At 42.7% G+C, this 20,135-nt stretch overlaps 1 protein-coding gene across 10 annotated transcripts in view; it reads left to right on the top strand.

Moving 5' to 3' along the window:
- nav3 (neuron navigator 3) overlaps positions 1-20,135 on the top strand; it is a 391,548-nt gene that overhangs the window by 276,388 nt on the left and 95,025 nt on the right. For all 10 annotated transcript variants that reach the window (XM_079334642.1, XM_079334635.1, XM_079334638.1 and 7 more), the window contains 2 exons: positions 6,638-6,710; positions 14,233-14,407. In XM_079334642.1, coding sequence (XP_079190768.1) covers positions 6,638-6,710; positions 14,233-14,407 — 248 coding nt within the window. The remainder of the gene's footprint in view (positions 1-6,637; positions 6,711-14,232; positions 14,408-20,135) is intronic.

A 20,135-nucleotide genomic window follows, 5' to 3' on the forward strand; every position in this document is an offset into this window, starting at 1 on the left:
TGAAAAATGGCTGTTGCAAATCATCTATGAAACTGTTTGACAGAAGTGATAACGAACAATGTCTGTTTCTTCAGACTGTTTGTTAAAGGAAGCAAATGTTGAAACACCAAAATCCAACTAGTGAAATAACGATGTGTCCAGAAAGCATGGCTGGTTTTGATGGGTGCTGCCATGCACTTGAATCAGATTGGTACATTTTATGTAACATTGATATTCATTATTCATCATTATTATTTGTTGATCAGGTATCTGTTTCGTATAGATACCCACAGTCAAAAGGTGATTCAAAATGTAAATCAATTTCCACAGTTTCCACATCTGTGCGCACAGTTTACACATCTGTGCACACGGTTTACACATCTGTGCACACAGTTTACAAATCTGTGCACACGGTTTACACATCTGTGCACACAGTTTATAAATCTGTGCACACGGTTTACAAATCTGTGCACACGGTTTACACATCTGTGCTCCCAGTTTACATATCTGTGCACACGGTTTACAAATCTGTGCACACGGTTTACAAATCTGTGCACACGGTTTACAAATCTGTGCACACGGTTTACAAATCTGTGCACACGGTTTACACATCTGTGCACACGGTTTACAAATCTGTGCACACGGTTTACACATCTGTGCACACGGTTTACAAATCTGTGCACACGGTTTACACATCTGTGCACACGGTTTACACATCTGTGCACACGGTTTACACATCTGTGCACACGGTTTACACATCTGTGCACACGGTTTACAAATCTGTGCACGAGGTCGATAATCTGTGTTATTTGATTTTGCGAAACCATGCACATGGATTTGCAATCTTTGGGCACTGATTCTTATTGCAAACTGTTTCATAAACAGAAACAGATTTGCAAATGGCTTTTTTTGTTCTTTCTATCTGCCTTCAGGGGCTCAGTAGTATTGGTATCAGGAAATAAATAAATTGGTGTCCAAACTTCTAAAGCTGGCTGGTAAAATAACCTGAATGGTGAAAGGTTCAAGGTTAGATTTGCACAAATTTTGTTACTAAACATAAAAACAGGAGACCTAACATCAGCTGCAGTACCAACCCAAAACTATTTCAGTCACAGCAAGGGATTACATGGGATGCCACCTTGATACATATTTCAGTGAACACTTTTCCAGCTGATGTCAAATAAGAAACAATTTCTTCACTTTGGATTCTGACATGATGAGCGATGATCCCAGGATTATGAGACAGGAGGTTTTAGCCCGGCCTCCCCTCTGCCCATCAGTTGCTGCACAGCTCCGTCCCGTCTGATTCATCGTCTGTCAGCAGCTGTCTGCTCTGCACACTCGGCAAGAGATGGGGCAGGCTGAAAGAGGAATCAGTGGAGTGTTTGGGGTGAAACCAGTGGATGCACAAGTATCAGGCGTCCTGCCTGGAGGGAAGAGTTGACAGAGGGGTGATGGACAATGAAAGAAGCAGACAGTTTGGGTAAAAAGGAGGACCAGGGCAGCGAGGTACTCTGAGCTGCCATGTCTCTATGTGCAATAAAGACAAATAAATCCAGCCTTCCATTTTGGCAACAAACTCAGTTCAACACACTGAAACATTTGGCGTTGTCTGCGTGTAAATATTTATCTTTTAAAGCAGCTCAGCTCAACAGGAATGATTTATTAAGTATGTATTGGCTGTAAAAAAGCATCCCGGTTATGCGTCGCCTCAGCATGAGCAATGAGTTCTGCCTCATTAGATTTCAAGTGCTGAGAGAGATTAAAAGGTACAAAAAGTGTGAATTCATCTCTTCAGCATTCTGTCATTTATGCAGAATGGAAGAAGAAAGGCATCTGCAACGGAGGGATGTCTGATGCAAAAGTACAATTTGTGAGCTTATACCTGGTATTGATTTTGGTCTGCTGGAAGAGAGGCTGAAACCGATGACACAGTGGGTCCTTTGTGAGGGATTTTGATTTATTTTTCTCCCCATGACTCATCACTACACTTTGATTTCTGCCCAAAGCAACACAAAAGTCCAAGGTAATGCAATAAAAGCCAATCATCTCTGTGCTTGATTCTGTATCCTTGAAGAGCACAAAACCCACAGCCTCAACCACTTTACCTAAAACCCACTGCTGATTCGAACCAGCAGGACACGAGATATGAGCGCGATGTTCGTTTCCTTCAACAACAACAACAAAAAACAAATCAACATTGACAGCATTAGGAAAATAATCACTGGCTTCATTGTCAAGCAGATTGGAAAGAAAAACTAAAAGTCAACTGAGTCATCACACAGCTCTGTTTGTGAAGCTTGAGTCATCTGTGTTTCTGTAATACAGACTGAGGGATTTAAGGTGGCATGTATTTTCCAGTGGATATGTAACATTTTGGGCTAAAACCCTTCAATTATCCCGCTGTGCTCATCGCTGCAAAGTGCTAGCGCCTCATTTTCCAGTCCTGTCTTGAAGGTGGTTGTTTTCTGCGCTAATTAAGGTGTTGGCCCGTTTGTATTTGAGAGTCACATCTAATGGATAACACTTTCCAATTCCATCAGTGACTTGATAGCAGGAGAGAGGGCAGATGCTCCCCTGCACACTTCTCCCTCACCACGAGGGACTCGAGGAAAGTTAAGTGGCAAACGGAGAAAAATGCAGACGGAGGTAATTTCACAGAGGTGATGTTCTTTACAAGGAGTTGGAAGATTTTTGTAAGCACACTCAAGCCCGATAGATATATTACTTTGCTGTAGCTATGGGCGTAGTAAAGGGGTGGAAGGTTAGACCCCCCCCCCCCCCCCCCCCCTTTGTTTTTTACTTTCACTTTTTTATACATAAATTAAATTTACTAGGGCCCCTCCTGCACTCAGTGTGCATTTTGTTGTTTTATTGGGTTAATTTTATCTGTAAAAAAAAAAATGTAGGGGGCCCAGAAACGTTTGTTTCCACAGGGCCCAGAATTTCTGGCTGCACCCCTGGCTGTAGCAATATGCCAAAAGTACAATGAAAGTGCACTCAGTGTAAAAGATGGTCTCATATATCCATGTAGCATCGTTGCATGTGAGCTTCATCCAGAAATAAAAGTAAGAAGAAAAAATACAAAATCAATGATGCAATGAAATACCCGACCTTACATTCCCTCACTAAAATATATTTACCAAACATCATACCACACCATACCATGTACTTCCATATCATACCTTATCATACATTAACATACCACACCGTACCATATACGACCATAATAATAATATTAATAATAATACATTTAATTTGAAGCGCTTTTCAGGTCACTCAAGGACACATTACATGAAAATACACATTAATAAAGTGAACTAAAAGAAAGAGAAAGAAAAATCAATCAATCGATCAAACAGGAAACAAAAACAGAAGTGGCGAAGTTGAGGGCAGATTGTAGCTAGATGGAGTATGCAGTTCTGAACAGGTGGGTTTTGAGTCTGGATTTGAAGAGGGGGAGGGAGTCCAGATTACGGAGGTCAGGTGGGAGAGAGTTCCAGAGCTTGGGAGCAGAGTGACTGAAGGCCCTGCTCCCCATGGTGTTGAGGCGGGCCAAGGGCACAGTGAGGTGGATGGAGGAAGAGGATCGGAGGGAGCGGACTGGAGCGGCGATGAGGAGGAGGTCAGATAGATAAGGAGGGGCGAGGTGGTGGATGGCCTTGAAAGTGTAAAGGAGCAGTTTGAAAATAATTCTTTGGTTGACCGGGAGCCAGTGGAGATGCTGTAGGATGGGGGTGATGTGATGGTGAGAAGGGGTTCTAGATATCACATACCATACACTTCCATACCACACGATACTTATTTAAAACTTGTCGTAGCACTGGGTGATGTCACCAGAAGTTAATGTAGCATCGTGTCACCATTAGCAGAAACATCAGTGTGATACCATCCTTGATTCAGCTGTACGAGTTCAACGGTACCAACAAAGCTGATGTTAGAGGGAAAATGTGAATAAGTAAGGAATATAAGCGTCCGTGAAATGAATGACTGTTTGGGACAGGTTAAAGCAGGGAATGTGGTTTTGTACTCTGATATACTTGTGTCACCCAACCATGGTTGAAGCTTTTCTCTGCTCGGCTGCCTGTGTCAGCTGGAATCTGATATTATGGTTTGTTGTGTGGCTCCATAAATGAAACATAGAATAGTCGAAAGGGATTATCACAGAAACTTTACAGCTCCCCTCATTATTCTTCAAGGCCTCGTGGCAAGTTTCCTTCCCGCGGTGCATGTTGCACATGTGCTTTTCTGTCACTCCACACACTGTGCTTTCTTTTTCCTGCTCTTAAGTACTTCATGATTGGGTGAAGTGTGTCTCATCAACATTCCCATTTTCCAAATTGCTTTTAACAGCTTATGCGGATCCATCTGATGCCAGCCTGCGTTGGAAAACGAAATGATTTTGGTTTCTCAAGAAGCCGTTACAGGATGCCGCAAAGCCAAAATCGCCCACCAAACTAGCAGTTAAACATCGCCAGGGCCTTGTGGAACATTAATACCCAAGCCGTCATCAACGCCTTCAATCATTATTCCGCTTGTTTACGTCATTTTAGAGTTAAGGTCGAGTGAAAACAAATAGCGGTTTTGTCAAAAAGCCACTGACACTCGGGTCGGAGTAAAGGCACAGAGAAGGAACATGCAGGTTTCTTAATGGATGCTGAAAAAGAAGAAAACTACCTGAACGTTTTTTTTTGTTTTCAATCTTTTTAATCTTTATTTAACAAGCCTTCAAACACACTCAAGAACACAGACTGCATTGAGAACAGTCGAAATACACCAGCATGCCTTCCAGGTTTAAATATCTGAATGTGAACTGATCTACTTGAGCTTTCCTTGATGAAAACAAACACTAAACACTTACAGCTCATTCTCAAGCCTATAGGCTGTTTATATATATACGAGAACCACAGCATCCAACATCGTCCTTGCGGTCAGTCCAATTAAACCCGTAGTAATGAGCGTTCACAGCCACTGCTCAGCACATGTCTTTCCACACACAGACTTCTGAGAGTTTGTGTGGGTATAGTCAAACAAGTCAGCACACATGTGTGAGTCTCTCCGTGCAGCATGTTGAAGCCCACATGTGAGGGATTCTGGTGCCCGCTGCGGGAACGAGTGGGAGGTTGCGAGCTGTGTCGGGCAGATGGAGAAGCTCGGCGTGTGTGACTTCCAGTCCCACAGGGCGCCCTGTTGATACAAGCGCTGCAAACACATCAGTCTGTGGAGAGAAAGTGACAGAGAGGGAGGCGCGTACAAGGTGTCCTTGAGCAGAGGACGCTGAACACAGTGCAGCTGCTCTCGGCCTCAGGGTTTACAGAATGATGAGTATTTTGAAGAGTTTGTGCAAAAAAAGTTTTAGTTCAAGTGCGGTCTGTCCGACCAAAACCCCCTTTCTCCATTTCATGACACATCTCGCCTTCAGATTGCAAATCTTAGGAATGGTTTCACTTGTGCCCAAAAAACAATCTTGTCAGGTTCACAGAAAGATCCTGGTTTGTTTAATTCCAGGTGCTTCTGGAGGTTGTTGTCATGATGTTGCTTTGGGACACTTGTTGAAATAGCAGATACTTTTTCCCCACCTCAATAATGTTCAAATCCTTTATCATTAGGCAAGAAAGGACAATTCAACTTGTTTTTTGAAGTAGCGGATCAATTTGTCAAAATTTGATGTTTTGAGAGAAGAAATTGTAATTCTTTGTACAGTGTTAGGATGATGGTTGAAATATTGTAACAATGGTTACTATCTATTATCTGTGTGTGAAGAAAGACTCATTGGTATGTTTTAAATAGAATAAAAACATCACTGAAATGCACATGAAGCCATGAAGCCAAAGAGTTCAGCTCAGAGTGAGAGAAGAATCTGTAAGTGTCTGACAGGTTTGTATGCAGATATGACTCATTATCTCAATTCTTCAGAGTCTCCCTCTCCAAAAGAAGGAAGTACAGGGGCAGTGAGAGAGCGACAAAGAGTCCTGGAAAGAGTTTTAGTGAGGACAGTCACAGCTCATGAATCATCATTGCCCGCTGGACGTCTGGCTGAGTCGCCCGGCCTGCCCTTTGTGTGGCCTTAGCACAGTGCGCTGAAACAGAGCGCTCCCACCTTTGACCTCTTCATAACAGACCTCCTCAGGGGCATTGGCGGCCGGCCATCATGCTAATGGAGCAGACTCCCCCCCCCCCCAATAACTGCTGCCTCAGTGGGCCTTTGTTAAACTGACACCAGCTTGCAAAGGTGACAGTTGTTGACCAAGTTGTGAATGTCTGACCCGCACGCCAAGTCATTGTGTGCAAATGTTTGTGTATGTTCAGTCTTTACCCTTTTTATTTCTGTCTGTGTGCATGACTCTGCTGAGCTGTTATGTAGCCACCTGCAGTCATGTGTTGCCATGTGCATTCATGTGTAAGGGCGTGTGTACAAAATGCCCAGGCTGTGTAGGTGGCGCTACAGCGTGGTCAGTATGTCATGCAGCCTGGTGCCCGGGTTGAGTGGGGGTCGGGATATAGCCACACAATGATGTGCTTTATGGGTAATAACGCTGACGTTCCTCGTCCTCCCAGCCCTCTAACCCGAGACATTTAGGCTCATTGAATTTTAAGCATCGTCACATTCTTGCTGTGTCTGTCCTTTGTTGCTAACTGTCTGCCGTCCCCTCCACAGATCGAGAATGTGGACGCCTGCCTTAGCTTCCTGGACGCCAGAGGAGTGAATGTACAAGGGCTCTCAGCAGAAGGTAAGGCGAATAAACAATTCAAGGCGTGATTATTCTCGTGATTGAATCAGTGCAGCAGCAGACGAGGGACCTCACTCTTATATCTCTAATCTTAAGAAATGGAAAATACATCTGGTTCCAGCACCACCACCCAACCTTCTCTGGGTAGGTTTCCATTTCTTCACAGCACCAAATATCTCCAAAAAGCTTTTTTCCAACACGTACCATGATACTTCACAGCAATGGAATTTACCAAGTTGGTATCAGGGTGCACAGTGTCTTTATTTTAAGCTTTCACCATGGCAGTGAAGGCAATCATTAGAGCATCAGAGAGGATTCTGAAGGGATAAGAACTGCAGAGAGGGATTTGACTCCCAACCATTAGGGTATACCCTACAGGACTTAAATGACAGCCGTGACTACAGCAGAGGTCTGTTCTGAGTGATTGCTTTCCAAATTGAGTGATAAGCTAAAATTGTCCTCAGTAAAAATGTCAGTTAGCTTCCAAAGTGTGTGTTATGATGTTTTATGGTCGATTTTCAATCTGGTGAAGTAACCAAAGAGTCCCCTAAAGGTTTTTTTTTTGTTTTTTTTTCACTTAAAGAGCTTTTCTAAAGTCAGGGGAAAAAAGGGACAGAAACCAATGAGACACACAGCATTGCATCATACAGAGCGACCCCTTTGACCCCTGAACAGACCTGACAGCCCATGTGCATGACATACAGCTTATCCAATCAGGACCGAGTTCCTAAGACCCTTCTCAGCTCATTGTTAGCACGTAAACCTTACCTTCAGAGGGTAATGCTCTATAATTCTCATAAAACCAACAAGCAGAATAGTTACATTTGCAGGTTTAAGCATGAAAAGTCTGCACACAGTTCTTTGAGGACATATTATCCAAAATGCCAGATTATTTGAGAGACAAAACAAAAGTCCCTTTACCACTTTGTACACTGTTGCACTGCACAAAACACAGTCCAAGTGTGTGTCAACTGTTCCAGCAGAAAACGTCTCCAGCTGTTCTTTAGGACCCCGTGTTGTTTGTGCTCCCCTTTAAACAGTAAAGATGAGTGAGTGTGTCCTTGACCCCTCCACCAGCAGCACAAATAGTTTGACAGCCTGACACACTGACCGACAGCTCTAAATGCTGCTGCTCCCCGACTACAGCACTATAAACAGCAAAGTGACTCTCTCGGCCTGGAATTTCAAAGTGGGTCTGCAATATATGGGCTATTGGGTTACTGTGTCCATCCCTGTTGCTGCTGCATTTCATCACTCCCTTCACTCAGTCCATCATCCTCTGCCCTTTTCAGCCTGTTTCTCAGGATCTGCTCCACGTGTGTGTGTGTGTGTAGGTGTGTGTGTTTGTGAGTTGAATAAGACGGCCATGCTTGCCCTCTCATGTCTAATTGAATCGGCTCAGGGACTTCCAGTTTCTGTTGGCTGGCATATGCAGTCTTTATTATCCTTTTACAAGCTCTGTGAATCAAACAAAGTGGAATGTTTGATGTGCGTAAAGGCATGGTACTTTTTTTTTTTTTTTCCCTAAGCCTACTTATTGTAATAACCTCTCCAGAAGTCCCCTTGCATCTCTCTGGTGGCGGGCTGTAAACTGAAGTTCCGGAAAAAACTCATCTAGTTGAAGAGTTATGGTTCCCCTTCAGATGGTTACAGGCCCTAATGAAAACAAGTTTGAAGCCTCTTTTTTCCATGCAAGAAAAGAAAAATCATGCCATAGATACAGATGATAGAGAACAAAATTGTAAAATCCCATTTTGACACCTTTACATATAAAGTGTACAATCCAAAGGACTGTAATGTTGATTGTCATAGAATTCAATCTTGTGTTCGAGGTCCCAAGAGGATGGATCCTTATCAATTTGAAGATCTTTGTCTCCCACTAGCAGGTCAAACATCAGGGACATAGGGCGGGGAATGATGTGGGGGAAAGGAGCCACAGGTCAGATTTGAACCTGGACCACCCACCATAGCCGCCATACATGAATACCTTTACCTCCAGTACACATGGTTAACGTTGAAACCCTGCTCTTACATGGTTAAATGGGTCATAGAAAACATCCTGTACTTGAGACAGTTCATTGGATATCCAGTTAAAAGGCCTGTTGTGCTGCTTTTATTACTAAATGTTTCTTGACCTTCATGAAGGTAAACTTCTGTTCTGCTGCCAGTCAAATCCATTAACATTGAAAAAGCTGGTGTTATGGTTGGTTTTCTATAATACCTCATAACCTTAATGTTAACTTGGATCAATGATACATGTGGTATCAAAGTTAGAATCTTTGTTAGGGTAAGGCAAATGTTTTGATTAACTGTGCCCACGTCGGGTCATACTTTTCCCTTATATTATATATAAATACACATATTTAGATATCTAATATCCAACACAGTTTGGTAACATTTCAATAGTGACATTCAAGGTTTGTTTGTCCTTTGCCTGCAGTTCAGCTCTGAACTCTTGAGCAAAGTATTTCAACAACGACTGGAGGGTTTACCACAAATTTATCACAGACATCAATGTTCCTGCCAGGATAACACTTTATTCCCATAGCATTAAATCCAGTGTCACCAACATGCCAGATATGCGAAGATACATCTTTGTGATTTATGACTAAATACCAAAAGAACTAATGGAAATATCAATTCAAACGCTACTATTTGTAAAGCACTGAAAACCTAATTTTACTATGTACTAAGCTAAACTAAGAAAGTCAACATATGAAACATTATCCTGAGGAACATAAACATGTTAGCATTGTTAAAGTTTGTTGCCTGAAGCAGCAATGCCTCTGACTGTAGCCTGCAAGGCTTCTCACCATTTACTCAAACTCGACTTGACCGCTTTGCACAAAAACTGCAAATAAAATGGGCAACAAAAAAAAAAAAAAAGTTTTACTACCTGAAACGTGATAATTATTCACAGGAAGTTCGGTCTACCGGTGCCAGCCTCAAAAATGAGGTGTAAAGCTGCAGAACACACATTTCCTGTAGTTGATAATGGGTTACAGTGAGGGGTCCTTACAGCAGGTCATTAAAGCCTCTTCCCACTGCAGGGTCTCTGCAGCTGGGACCAGAGCAGAACAGGCTCAGGGCAACCAACAGCATGACCTTGCTGCCACTATAAAGTCCTTCCTGCTTGATCTCAGTGGGTGCAGACTTTTTCTTAAAGAGATCTTATTTCATTAGTCCACTTAAAGACTCGTTTGTGCTCGGTTAAAGAAAGGTTCATGTTTGTATACTGACCGTGCAGGTAAGGATTTAAAATGCAGATGCACCATAGTAAGATATGATACCAATGATTAACCCATTTCTGAGTCTGATACAGCTGTGTTTCCATTACACCTTTGTGATTCTTTGTCTCTTCTTATCAAACAAGCTGAGATTTTATTTGTTTAATTGTTGCTAGTTTTACCTCGTCTAAAAAGCTGTCAAATAGAGCTCCGGATGGCCTATAGCTGTCAGATTATGCCCTACAGTATGCATGGAGGCAGGCTGCCCGGGTTCAAGTCCGACATGTACCACCTTTCCCGCTTGTCTTACTTCGCTCTCTCTACCAATTAAATACATCTTTAAACGATTCACTGGGAGATGCCTCATGAACTGGATGGTGCTGATCTTTCTAAGGGATGATGTAAGACTCTCACACCGCCAACGTTATTTTCCACCTTTGAAACCATGAAAAGATGAGAGTTTGTCCAACAGATGACTTCTTCTGCCCAATGAAAAACCTCTTCTTTGAATCAGTATTTAGGTATACGAGAACGCCAACAATAATTTGATGTGACAACCATTAAACGTTGGCTACTCACATTAGAGCATACCACACTATTTAAAGACTGGCCAATCTCTGGCAACAGGTTGATGTCGACCGATGCATTAGACTTTCCCTCTCCATTCTGGCTGTCTTTGTTAAAAGATGTTGGCTGAAATCAACAGTTGACCATAGTTGTTTGAAAACTTCATTTCAAAGTCAAGCAAAGAAATAAAGCCAAGCTTAGACAAAGAAGCCGAGGCCCAGCTGTGTACTTTTAAACAAAGACGCTGGCTGGACTTGTATTGTCAGGGGATTAAAAACTAAATTGGTTGATTAAGTTGGTAAAGACAGATTATATGCTGCTTTATACTGACATATTTGCCTTTTCTCTGAGTTCGAGCTGCACTAGAACCTTTGCTTCATCTCCTCCAGAGTCCTCTGTGATTCATGAACTAACCAACCGCTCCGAATAATGAGAGAAAAAGTACTGAATGAAACCACGTCAACCCATTTTATAAGCCTTCAGAAGCAAAGGCACATTTTCACTGAGCCTGCGCTGAGCAGACACACTTACCCTCCCACACTGCTCCAATGCTGTAAGAGCCCTCACTGGATGAAAAGGCTGCACAGGATGCTCCAATGTCCTACTGCTGCTTTACCGAAGCCAGCCGTCCATTCTCTAAAACCTGACGAAAAACAAGTACAATATAAGCGACAAAAGGTGACGCTGTGTGAAATGTAACTTTGAATGTGCAGCAGACACTCTCTCTGAGCTTTGGCTGGGTGATACGCTGAGCTGCAGACAAATGACGGTCAAGTGGAAAATGTCTCAAGTGATCATATCTCTCCCAAATCTTTTCTGGAAGGAAAAGCAGTGGCGTGATCTTTTGTCTGACTTACCAGGAAGTGTGCCTGGAGTTTATTTATCTGGCATTGCAGTGACTTCTGGAAGATCCCTGTCATGCATAAATCCTGCAAAGGCCCTACTTTAAGATTGCAGATAACTAGTTTTGAAACATCTTACTGCAGAACAGAATTCATCAACCGTGTATGTACTGATCATCTCCGACAGGTGACACCTGTCAACCAATCACAGCCCCCCTTAGATAAACGGCGTCAAAATCCCCAAATCCCACTGAAATAAGTTTTGCTCATGGATGGTGTTTTCGGTTAGTTTGTTGTGCACACATGTGGCTAATAATGTGATAGAAAAAACTGGCCAAATGGAAGACTTTGCAGCAATATACAACAAGAGAATAAGTACGTCCAGATATGATCACTTCTGGCCCAAAGAAAAGCAAAGATGGCTTCAGCCTAAAAATCTGACGCGAGGATTTAACACTGTATTGTACAAACCAAAGAGTGACATCACCTTGTCTACAGCCTTTGGTCATGTGCTTTAGTGGCCAACAATGCTGCATTATTTAATTATAAGAAAGAGTAGCATGAAGCATTACTCAGACAGCTCTGGGGCCCAACGACAGTCGCAGAATTGGTCGGCTGGGGAGGTAAATCAACTTCAGTGCAAGATGATCCAAGTTCCCTCGAGTTGAACGGACAATACTCAAATGGACTAACCATTGTTCATTATTGAGCTCCAGGGCGACGTCTTTTAGTCGAGAGATTAGCTGATTTATCAGTTTATTTTTCAGGGTTCAACACATGTTGGCTTTGTTACATATAATTAACTGATGTATAAAGGACTTGGATAATTTGCAGTCCTTGTCCTCATCATTATCATTTCGGTCACTCTTACAGTTGCCATAAGTTTCCCTTCACTGAGGCTTTTTGGTTGGCTGAATCTGCAGCATTGTTTCTCCCGAGAGCACAGAAAACACTGCTGTTCAAGCCCTCTCTTGGGCCCAGTATAAATTACCGCCTCTGGGTGTTAGAAAATGGAAAACAACCCCAAGAGATTAATCTCCAACTTTCACAGTCTTCAAACAGCACAGCCACGGATGGCTGCGGGAGAATGTCTGAGCCTTTCCAGACTGAAAAATCAAGCACAAAACTCTGTGTCAGCCGCTGCTATCCTTCCTGAGCCTCCGTGTGCCAAACTCTCACCGAGAGGTTGATATGAAAAGTCCATTTCACAAATGGGTGCCTTAGCGATGGTGATCAATTCTTCCTCCTCTAACTGCTTTGTGTGGGAGAGTTTGGGAAAATTTGAGTTTGAGGTTTATGTGAGATAAACTTTTTGAGGATGAGATTAAAAGGCCAGACAAAGTAAATAAGTCTTTGATTAGAAGCTTTCTTGCTCTCGTCAGCTCGGCATATTTGAAATTTAACAATATCTGCAGGGCCGTTTTCTGTTTTTACAGCAGTTTCGTGTCAGGCTGTAAACTCAACAAAACAAGTCTTAAATTTACTCCTCAGTGCCAACTGTTGATGAAAACTGGCAACCGAGTTATTAACATCCGCACCCCCACTCTCCAAATCAAACTGACTTGTTGGTTTAAAAAAAACAATAAGAAATGTAAAGAATCAAGCAGTTTCTTGAATGCTACTCAAACAGACTAAAAGGCATATTGAAGAAGCAGCCAACAGGTGGCAGCACACATACACAAACACACAAATAGAACAGTGTGTTCAACAACAAGAAACCAGAGGTTCTTTGTCTCTATTGCGTTCTAATCAATGCCCCCTGGCAGCCACAGATTTATTGAACCAATTGAATTCAGGTTAGCGTTCTTCATTCGAGCTGAATTACCAATAGAGGTTTCTTTAATAGCGCCTGAGAATTATAATACCCACACAGTGTCACATTAACACTCAGTGGGTTTTTCAGGCCGTGAGCTGAGCTGCTGCTAACGATCTGAATAAAGCCGTTTTATCATTTCTGATGAAATGTCTCTAAATACTTGTTATCTTGAACGTTTGGCACACGACTTCAGATCTGGAAAAAAAGGAACGGATACTTGACCAAACTGATTCTTTCATTTCACACCCTGATATGTGCTGCTGTTTGTATTGCTAATATTAAAGTTGTGATTAAATGACAGAGAGAGGTCAGATAAAAATTAACCTTTAAGCACAGAGCTGGGTTTTTTTATCTTTAAAAATGACAGAAAAGTGTCACTTCTGCAATCATCCCACCAGAGTAAAAACAGCAACTGTAAATAAAACTATCAGATCCTCATTTCATGGCAAAAGCAGAACTGTAATTAAAGTTACTGTTTATTTCTGCCTCAGACGTCTAAACACAAGTCCCCGCGTTGTCGTGCTGAGCCTCACTGCTAAACGAACCAGCTGTGTGTTAGCTCATGTTGGAGAGCAGATGCTTTATTCTGGATCGACGACAAGTGTTTGTTCTTGTGGCCCAAACTCATCAAACAGAGTAAGTGTTACTTCATGCTGAATACAGCGACTCTTACATGCTATAACTCTACATAGCGTATACAACTTCTCACTGTCTGCAGTGAAACCCAGTGTTTAATACTTTCTTCTTTTTTTTTAAATCTTACACTTTCTGCAAAACAGCTGCTCTTGAGCTCTATCCCCAAGCGCCTTCTCTCAAAGAGTCAACATATGTTCAGTTTACAGTGTTTGTAAGATGAAATAAATAGTGCACAGAAAATATTTTTCAGCATCACAGGGCTTTACTGCAAGAGAAGAAAAAACAAAAGTACGATTTTTACTGGAAAGTGTGACTTTATTCCCTGGGAATGATGAATGATGGGTAACTCAAATAAAGGTGGAGGAGGGTTGTTGTTTCAATATCGAAATTAAAACGCTCCAATTTTTCCCTTTTTTTTTTTTTTGTTCCTCCAGAAATCAGAAATGGCAACCTGAAGAGCATCCTGGGCCTGTTCTTCATCCTGTCCCGCTACAAGCAGCAGCAGCAGCAACAGCAGCAGTACTACCAGTCCCTGGTGGAGCTGAGCCAGCAAACCAGCAGCACCGCACCATCCGCCAGCAGCCTCAAAACACAAGAGATGCAGTCCAGGTAGGCTCCACTTAAAGAAGCTGTATTTCAGTAGTTTGGTGTTGGATTTAGCCTATACATGAGGGAGCCCAGAGGTCACAGAAGCAAGCGAATGTCACTGGTTTGAATTAGACGGCCAATTATTTATTTTAAGGATCCATGCTGGAATAGTGGATGGCTGATTTATTGCTTGTGGATGGTTAATTAGGTCCAGTTGCAGCTTTTGTCAACAAGAACCTGATGGGCGGCCTCTCGCTGGTGTTGAAAATGAATAACAGCCGTTACAGAAATGTTTCTCGTTAGTGTTTGAGCTGCGTCAGGTCCAGAGTCACGCTGGCTGGCTGCAGGGGAGAAAAGGTCACAAGAGAACCTAAAGAAATGTACTGAGAGAGATACAATCCGAGCTTTATGTGACAGAAGCCTTTAAGCTTAGCATATGAGCAGGTATTTTGGATAGATGTTGTCACTGGTGCTGCTGGCATCCCACATATCCCGGCTTACATAACAACCTGCAAATGTTATCTATTCATTCAGTTGGTGCAGAACTGTAACTCATGTGGCCGTCTTTTCAAAAACGTACATTTAAAACCATGAAAATGACTGAAGGGAGTTTGTTTTTGCATAAGGGACAAACAGAGAAACCAACCGGACTTTGTAGACTGAGTGTGGCCTATAGCACTTCTTCTCATTGACGTAGCTTTGATGCATGATGATCAGCTTCGGTGAAAATAAACTTTTGCACAAACAAGTTTTTGTTGAATTACAAGAGGAAGGATATCTGGTTCCACTGGCTTAGTCTGTACTGTTCAGAGTGCATCATTGAATCCACAGACACCCCCCCCTCCCCCTCCCCCCCGTCTTCAGCTTTGTACTTGGAAGTTGATAAAAAGTTTGTGATTTATAAGATTTTATTTTTTATTTTTTATTTTTTTTATGAAGCCTTGTACAGTAGAGGTGTTGGCACAGAAGCAGCAAAGCCGTAAAAGCAGAGGCCTGTGTGTGTGTGTGTGTGTGTGTGTCTGTGTGTGAATGTGATGTAAATAGACAGAGCATCTAAAGGAAGGCCTGACATGCCACACATGCACCGCATTGCCCCTGACCAGATCAAGTTACTGCTCGGACGCTGTGTTTGGCAGTGCTGTGTGTGTGTGTGTGTGTGTGTGTGTGTGGCATCGTGTGTGTGCGTAAAATCAGTGCAATAAGAGCAGTTAGTCTCAGCACTTGAGCAGAGGCTTTGTGAGTAAGATGATATTGTGGAGAGCTTTGGCCTCGCTCTGTTTGGATGAGTTAGGAGGGCGGCGGTGTTGGTGGCGGTGGTGGGGTCCGTGTATCGTGTGTGTGTGTGTGTGTGTGTGTGTGTGTGTGTGTGTGTGTGTGTGTGTGTGTGTGTGTGTGTGTGTGTGTGTGTGTGTGTGTGTGTGTGTGTGTGTGTGTGTGTGTGTGTGTGTGTGTGTGTGTGTGTGTGTGTGTGTGTGTGTGTGTGTGTGTGTGTGAGGGGGTCATTAAGGGCACAGCTGCCTGACATTCCCCCACTACTGCCTCCCCCGGCAACAGGTGGAGCGCTCCCTCACACACACATACATGCTCAGCAAACAGAGAACACACTGAGAAAGCCATTACAGATGCTTCACTTTTCTACATCACAAACCGTGAGAAAGAGTCTAATTACAGGTTGGTGGAGAGATATTTGAGATATTTTTTGATAACATATTCGAGGTTTCTCCGCCAATTAGAAGCCGTAGGCTCCATATGAAATGTTATAATTTACAGAGTGTCTCTGTGAAGTGGCTGTGAGTTAATTTCCAAACAGACCCTCTGACCTCGCTGTCCACTGGCCCTCTGTAATGCCTCTCTCTCTCTCCTGGGCCGATAAGTTAATCAAGTCTGAACGCTGAAGGCCACAATGGAGATCAAAGGATCAGTCTGTGTCTGTCAGTGATAAAGTAAGCCATTAATCTGTGAGTTTTTTGGAGATGTCGGAGACATTAAACTCTCAGTGTGGCTGAGTATTTGTGCAGAGTGAGGGGGAGAAATCAGAGGAAGGATTTAAACGTTTCTTATCACACATATTGTGTGGACAACATTACGTGGAGAGTCAGTTGGACAGCAATGTCAGTGCTTATCAATTTTTGGCTGTCCGGCAGTTTGTCCACTTGAGGCTGGCTGCAGAAGCACAGGAAGTCACATACACACCCATTCAAAACGACAGCAGAGACAGCAGAGACTGACATGTTTACAACCTGGTCCAAAAAAAACACCCAAGATAGTTCTGATTGGCTCATAGCTTGATTGACACACACTGTCGGAGGTTGAGTTTTTCACTAATCTGTTTTGACGTTATGAAGGATTATATAAGAGTTATTCACGATAAGGAAGGTAGCTGACCTGATGTTTGTAGCTTTGGATAAAAGTTTTAAATGAATTATAGATTGACAGGCGGGTATTTTTTGTGAGGCTTAAAACCCGCCTCAGCTCTCAGCCTGTCGCTAGGTTGACTGAAAGTGAGGACGAGACAGCATTTCCAGCACGGAGACCGCCATCGATGGGACTGTAAAGCCCCCTGCAGACAGGCGTCACTCAGGCTTACAGCCTTTAGCTTTAGCACAATGCTCTTAGCTTCACAGAACAACCACTTTCAAACACGTGCTTGTTTTTGAAGAATGTCTTTCTGAAAATCTCACGTCGATTTTTCTGCTGTTGAAATAATCTGCACGTACACATGAAGACATCCAGTAAGGCAGGGGACATTTATGTCTGCAGTAAACAAGGCACCTTAAAGTGCTTTACACAAGACACGACACATGGGAAAGGAAACCATGAACCATCACAGAGAAGATGAACTTTGTTAAAAATGTAGAATCAGAATTACTAGAAGTGTGGACCCATCACAGAAGTTAAAAGAGTCCCTGTGGAGAGCAAAAACAGGCAGAAGGTCATCCACAGTAATGACATCTCGGCTTTGTAATTTTTCTCTGCAAACGTTGTGCTCGAGATCAAATATCTCATCTGGAGAGACAAATGCTCGCAGCTGTTTACGACAGCCAATCAGCATTTAAAATCCCCAGCTCCCTAAAATGCATCAGAAATGATCGATCCGTCCTCCTTTAAAAGCAACAAGCTTTTTAGAAGTTGTTTCAGTTCTCTTCTTGAGGACAGACCTGACATAGATTGTCTTGTTTTGCTTTTAACAGTTCTGCAATGTGATGTTGTTGTTTTGGGAAACTTACACCATGTTAATGGCAGCGAAATCACAGGAAGCTGTTTTCTTCTCCAGGCTCAAACCGCCAGAGTGAAGCATGCCTGAAACAGGTGAACAGGCGCTACTCTCGAGGATGCTATCAACCAAGAAATGACAATGCTTATCTTCTTATCATCTTTTCATCTGAAACACTGTCCATTGTCAGAGTTACTAATTGGTCTCTAAGCAGTAGCCCTTACAGAAAAGGGAGTGCTGGTTTCATGCTAGCTTTTGGCTACTTTGGGATTATCCCAGAGGAAATATGAGAAGATAAAAATGAACTAAACTCTGTGTTGTTGGAGACAACACAGAGTCCACCCCCCCAACCCCCCCCCCCCCCCCCAAAAAAAAAAAAAGGAAAAAGGAAAAGAGAGATTTAATAAATCAGGCTGAATTTCAGGAAAATGGGTTTAAAATGATGCATGGGGCTTCAGTTGTATTTCAATTTGATGGGGTTTCGCAGCCACAGAAACATGTTATCTTGGATTTGAATCACTGGAACAAGCTGATCCAGAATATAAATGATACTGTCAGTGTGGAATAAGCAGATAAATCCAATCAAAAAGTTACGAGTGCGTCTGTGGGAACCATTTTCTCTGAAGGTGATGAAGCATTATTTTGATGCATGACCTGGTTTTTGTTTGGCATTACACCTTTTCTATTCCCACAGATCTCAGTTCAGAAACAAAAGAGAGGTGAATAATTTATTTGTCTTCATACCATGAGAGGAGACTCTTGGTGTGCAGCTCGATTCTCTTTTAATGAGATGATAAAACACAGAGATATTTGTGATTGATTCAAGAAGATTCTGTTATCCTGTCTGTTGCTTCATTTCTTTTAGGAATAATGTTTAATCTTGATATCATATTAATTTGAATTTAATATTTTTGGAGGGCTTTATGCCTGTCGATGTGCAGACTGCTTTTTCCATCAAATGTAATTAAACACATTCATAAAAATCAAACCTTTCCCAATTCTAATTTTGCACAGTGATGAATTTCTGTTATCTCCAGCCGACCCTGAAGATTTGGCACGTCTGAGTAACTTCATGGAGTAAAAGATAAGCCTGAAGAATGGCTGTTTTAAATGAAAAGTGTTAAGCTTTTTAAATTATCAAATTATCCGTCTCCCAGATTTATACACACACACACACACACACACACACACACACACACACACACACACACACACACACATATTTGACCTACTGCACATCTACAGTTGTGGTATGGGGGGCTTTCTATAGACAGCACCTGCTGGCCTGACTGGTGTCTCTGGGGCAGGGGATGGGAAGTGTGTGACTGTGCCTTGTAGTGTGTGTGTGTTGGAAGGGAACTCCCCATTGGGCAGCTCCCGACAGCCCGGAGCCACAAGAGGTTTGCAGAGCTGCAGAAAGCAGGGGGGCTCAGGCCTGACAGGGCGCAGCAAACCCTCCCTCTTTAACTCAACATGTCCCGGGGCGAACAGGTTGACCCCGTGGTCTGGCGCTCCTCGCGCCTGCCCACCGCCGTGTCTCGCGACAGGAAGAGCCGATTGCCTTATGGGAGAGCCAACAGTCTGGCCAAGCCCGATTCATCTCCTAGGTACAGTTTGAGCTTGCACAGTGTGGGTGTGTGTTGTTACATGAAGGCAACAGAGTTTGGATTTTCCTGGAAAACACATGACTATCTGAAGAGGATGGATTAATGTTGTTGGCGTCATGAACTGGTAAATGGTTTGGTTCTTTGTCTTTCCAGACTCCTTAGTTGTGCTGGTTATTTTAGGCTGTTGTCTTTGTATGGATATGGGGGATCTTTTCTTGGTGGCTTGTCATGGGATACTATCAGTTAGAAGTTGTAATTAAAGTCATCCATTCATCTTGCCAGCTGCTGGTTTCATCAGTGCAGTCATGCACATTATCCACAGTTTCTGCCCAATGTTCAAAGGTTTTGGTTTTTAAATCGTCCTCCTAAAAACCCAAATGATTTGCTTAAATTGTCATGGCATGGTCTTCTGTTTCTGGAGAAATAATGTAGTCCATGACCGTAACAACATGCCCTATAGCAGTGGCAGAACTGAAGTTACAAGTATGAATCATTTTGATTTGGCTGTTTTAAAGGCACTAATGTATAATGTTGTCTCAGCACTATGAGGCTCCAAAAGACGAGTTGCATTCATGATAGTAGATCTAAAAAAAGACAAACAAATAAAACAACTGTCCCAGGAGGAGTTGGCAACAGCCTGCTTACCAAACAACTATCAATAATGGTAAAAACCACCATGACATGGACGTTTTTTGGGGGGTTAAAACCATCTTTGTCATTCGCTTTTTTATTTTCACCTTCCTAAGAATTTGTTCCTTGTTGGAATAACCCAAACCTTTAACCTTTGATGCGGTCTGACACGGTACTTTACAATGTAGCAGGATACAAGTATGACGAGAGATGCTTTGTGGAAATTTGTCTTGACCTCTTAGTCAACAGGCTGCTTGACTTTAACTGTGAGTTTCGGTGTAGAACCAGTTTGGTATTT

Source organism: Symphodus melops, assembly GCF_947650265.1.
Source record: "Symphodus melops genome assembly, chromosome: 22".
Lineage (NCBI taxonomy): Eukaryota > Metazoa > Chordata > Actinopteri > Labriformes > Labridae > Symphodus > Symphodus melops.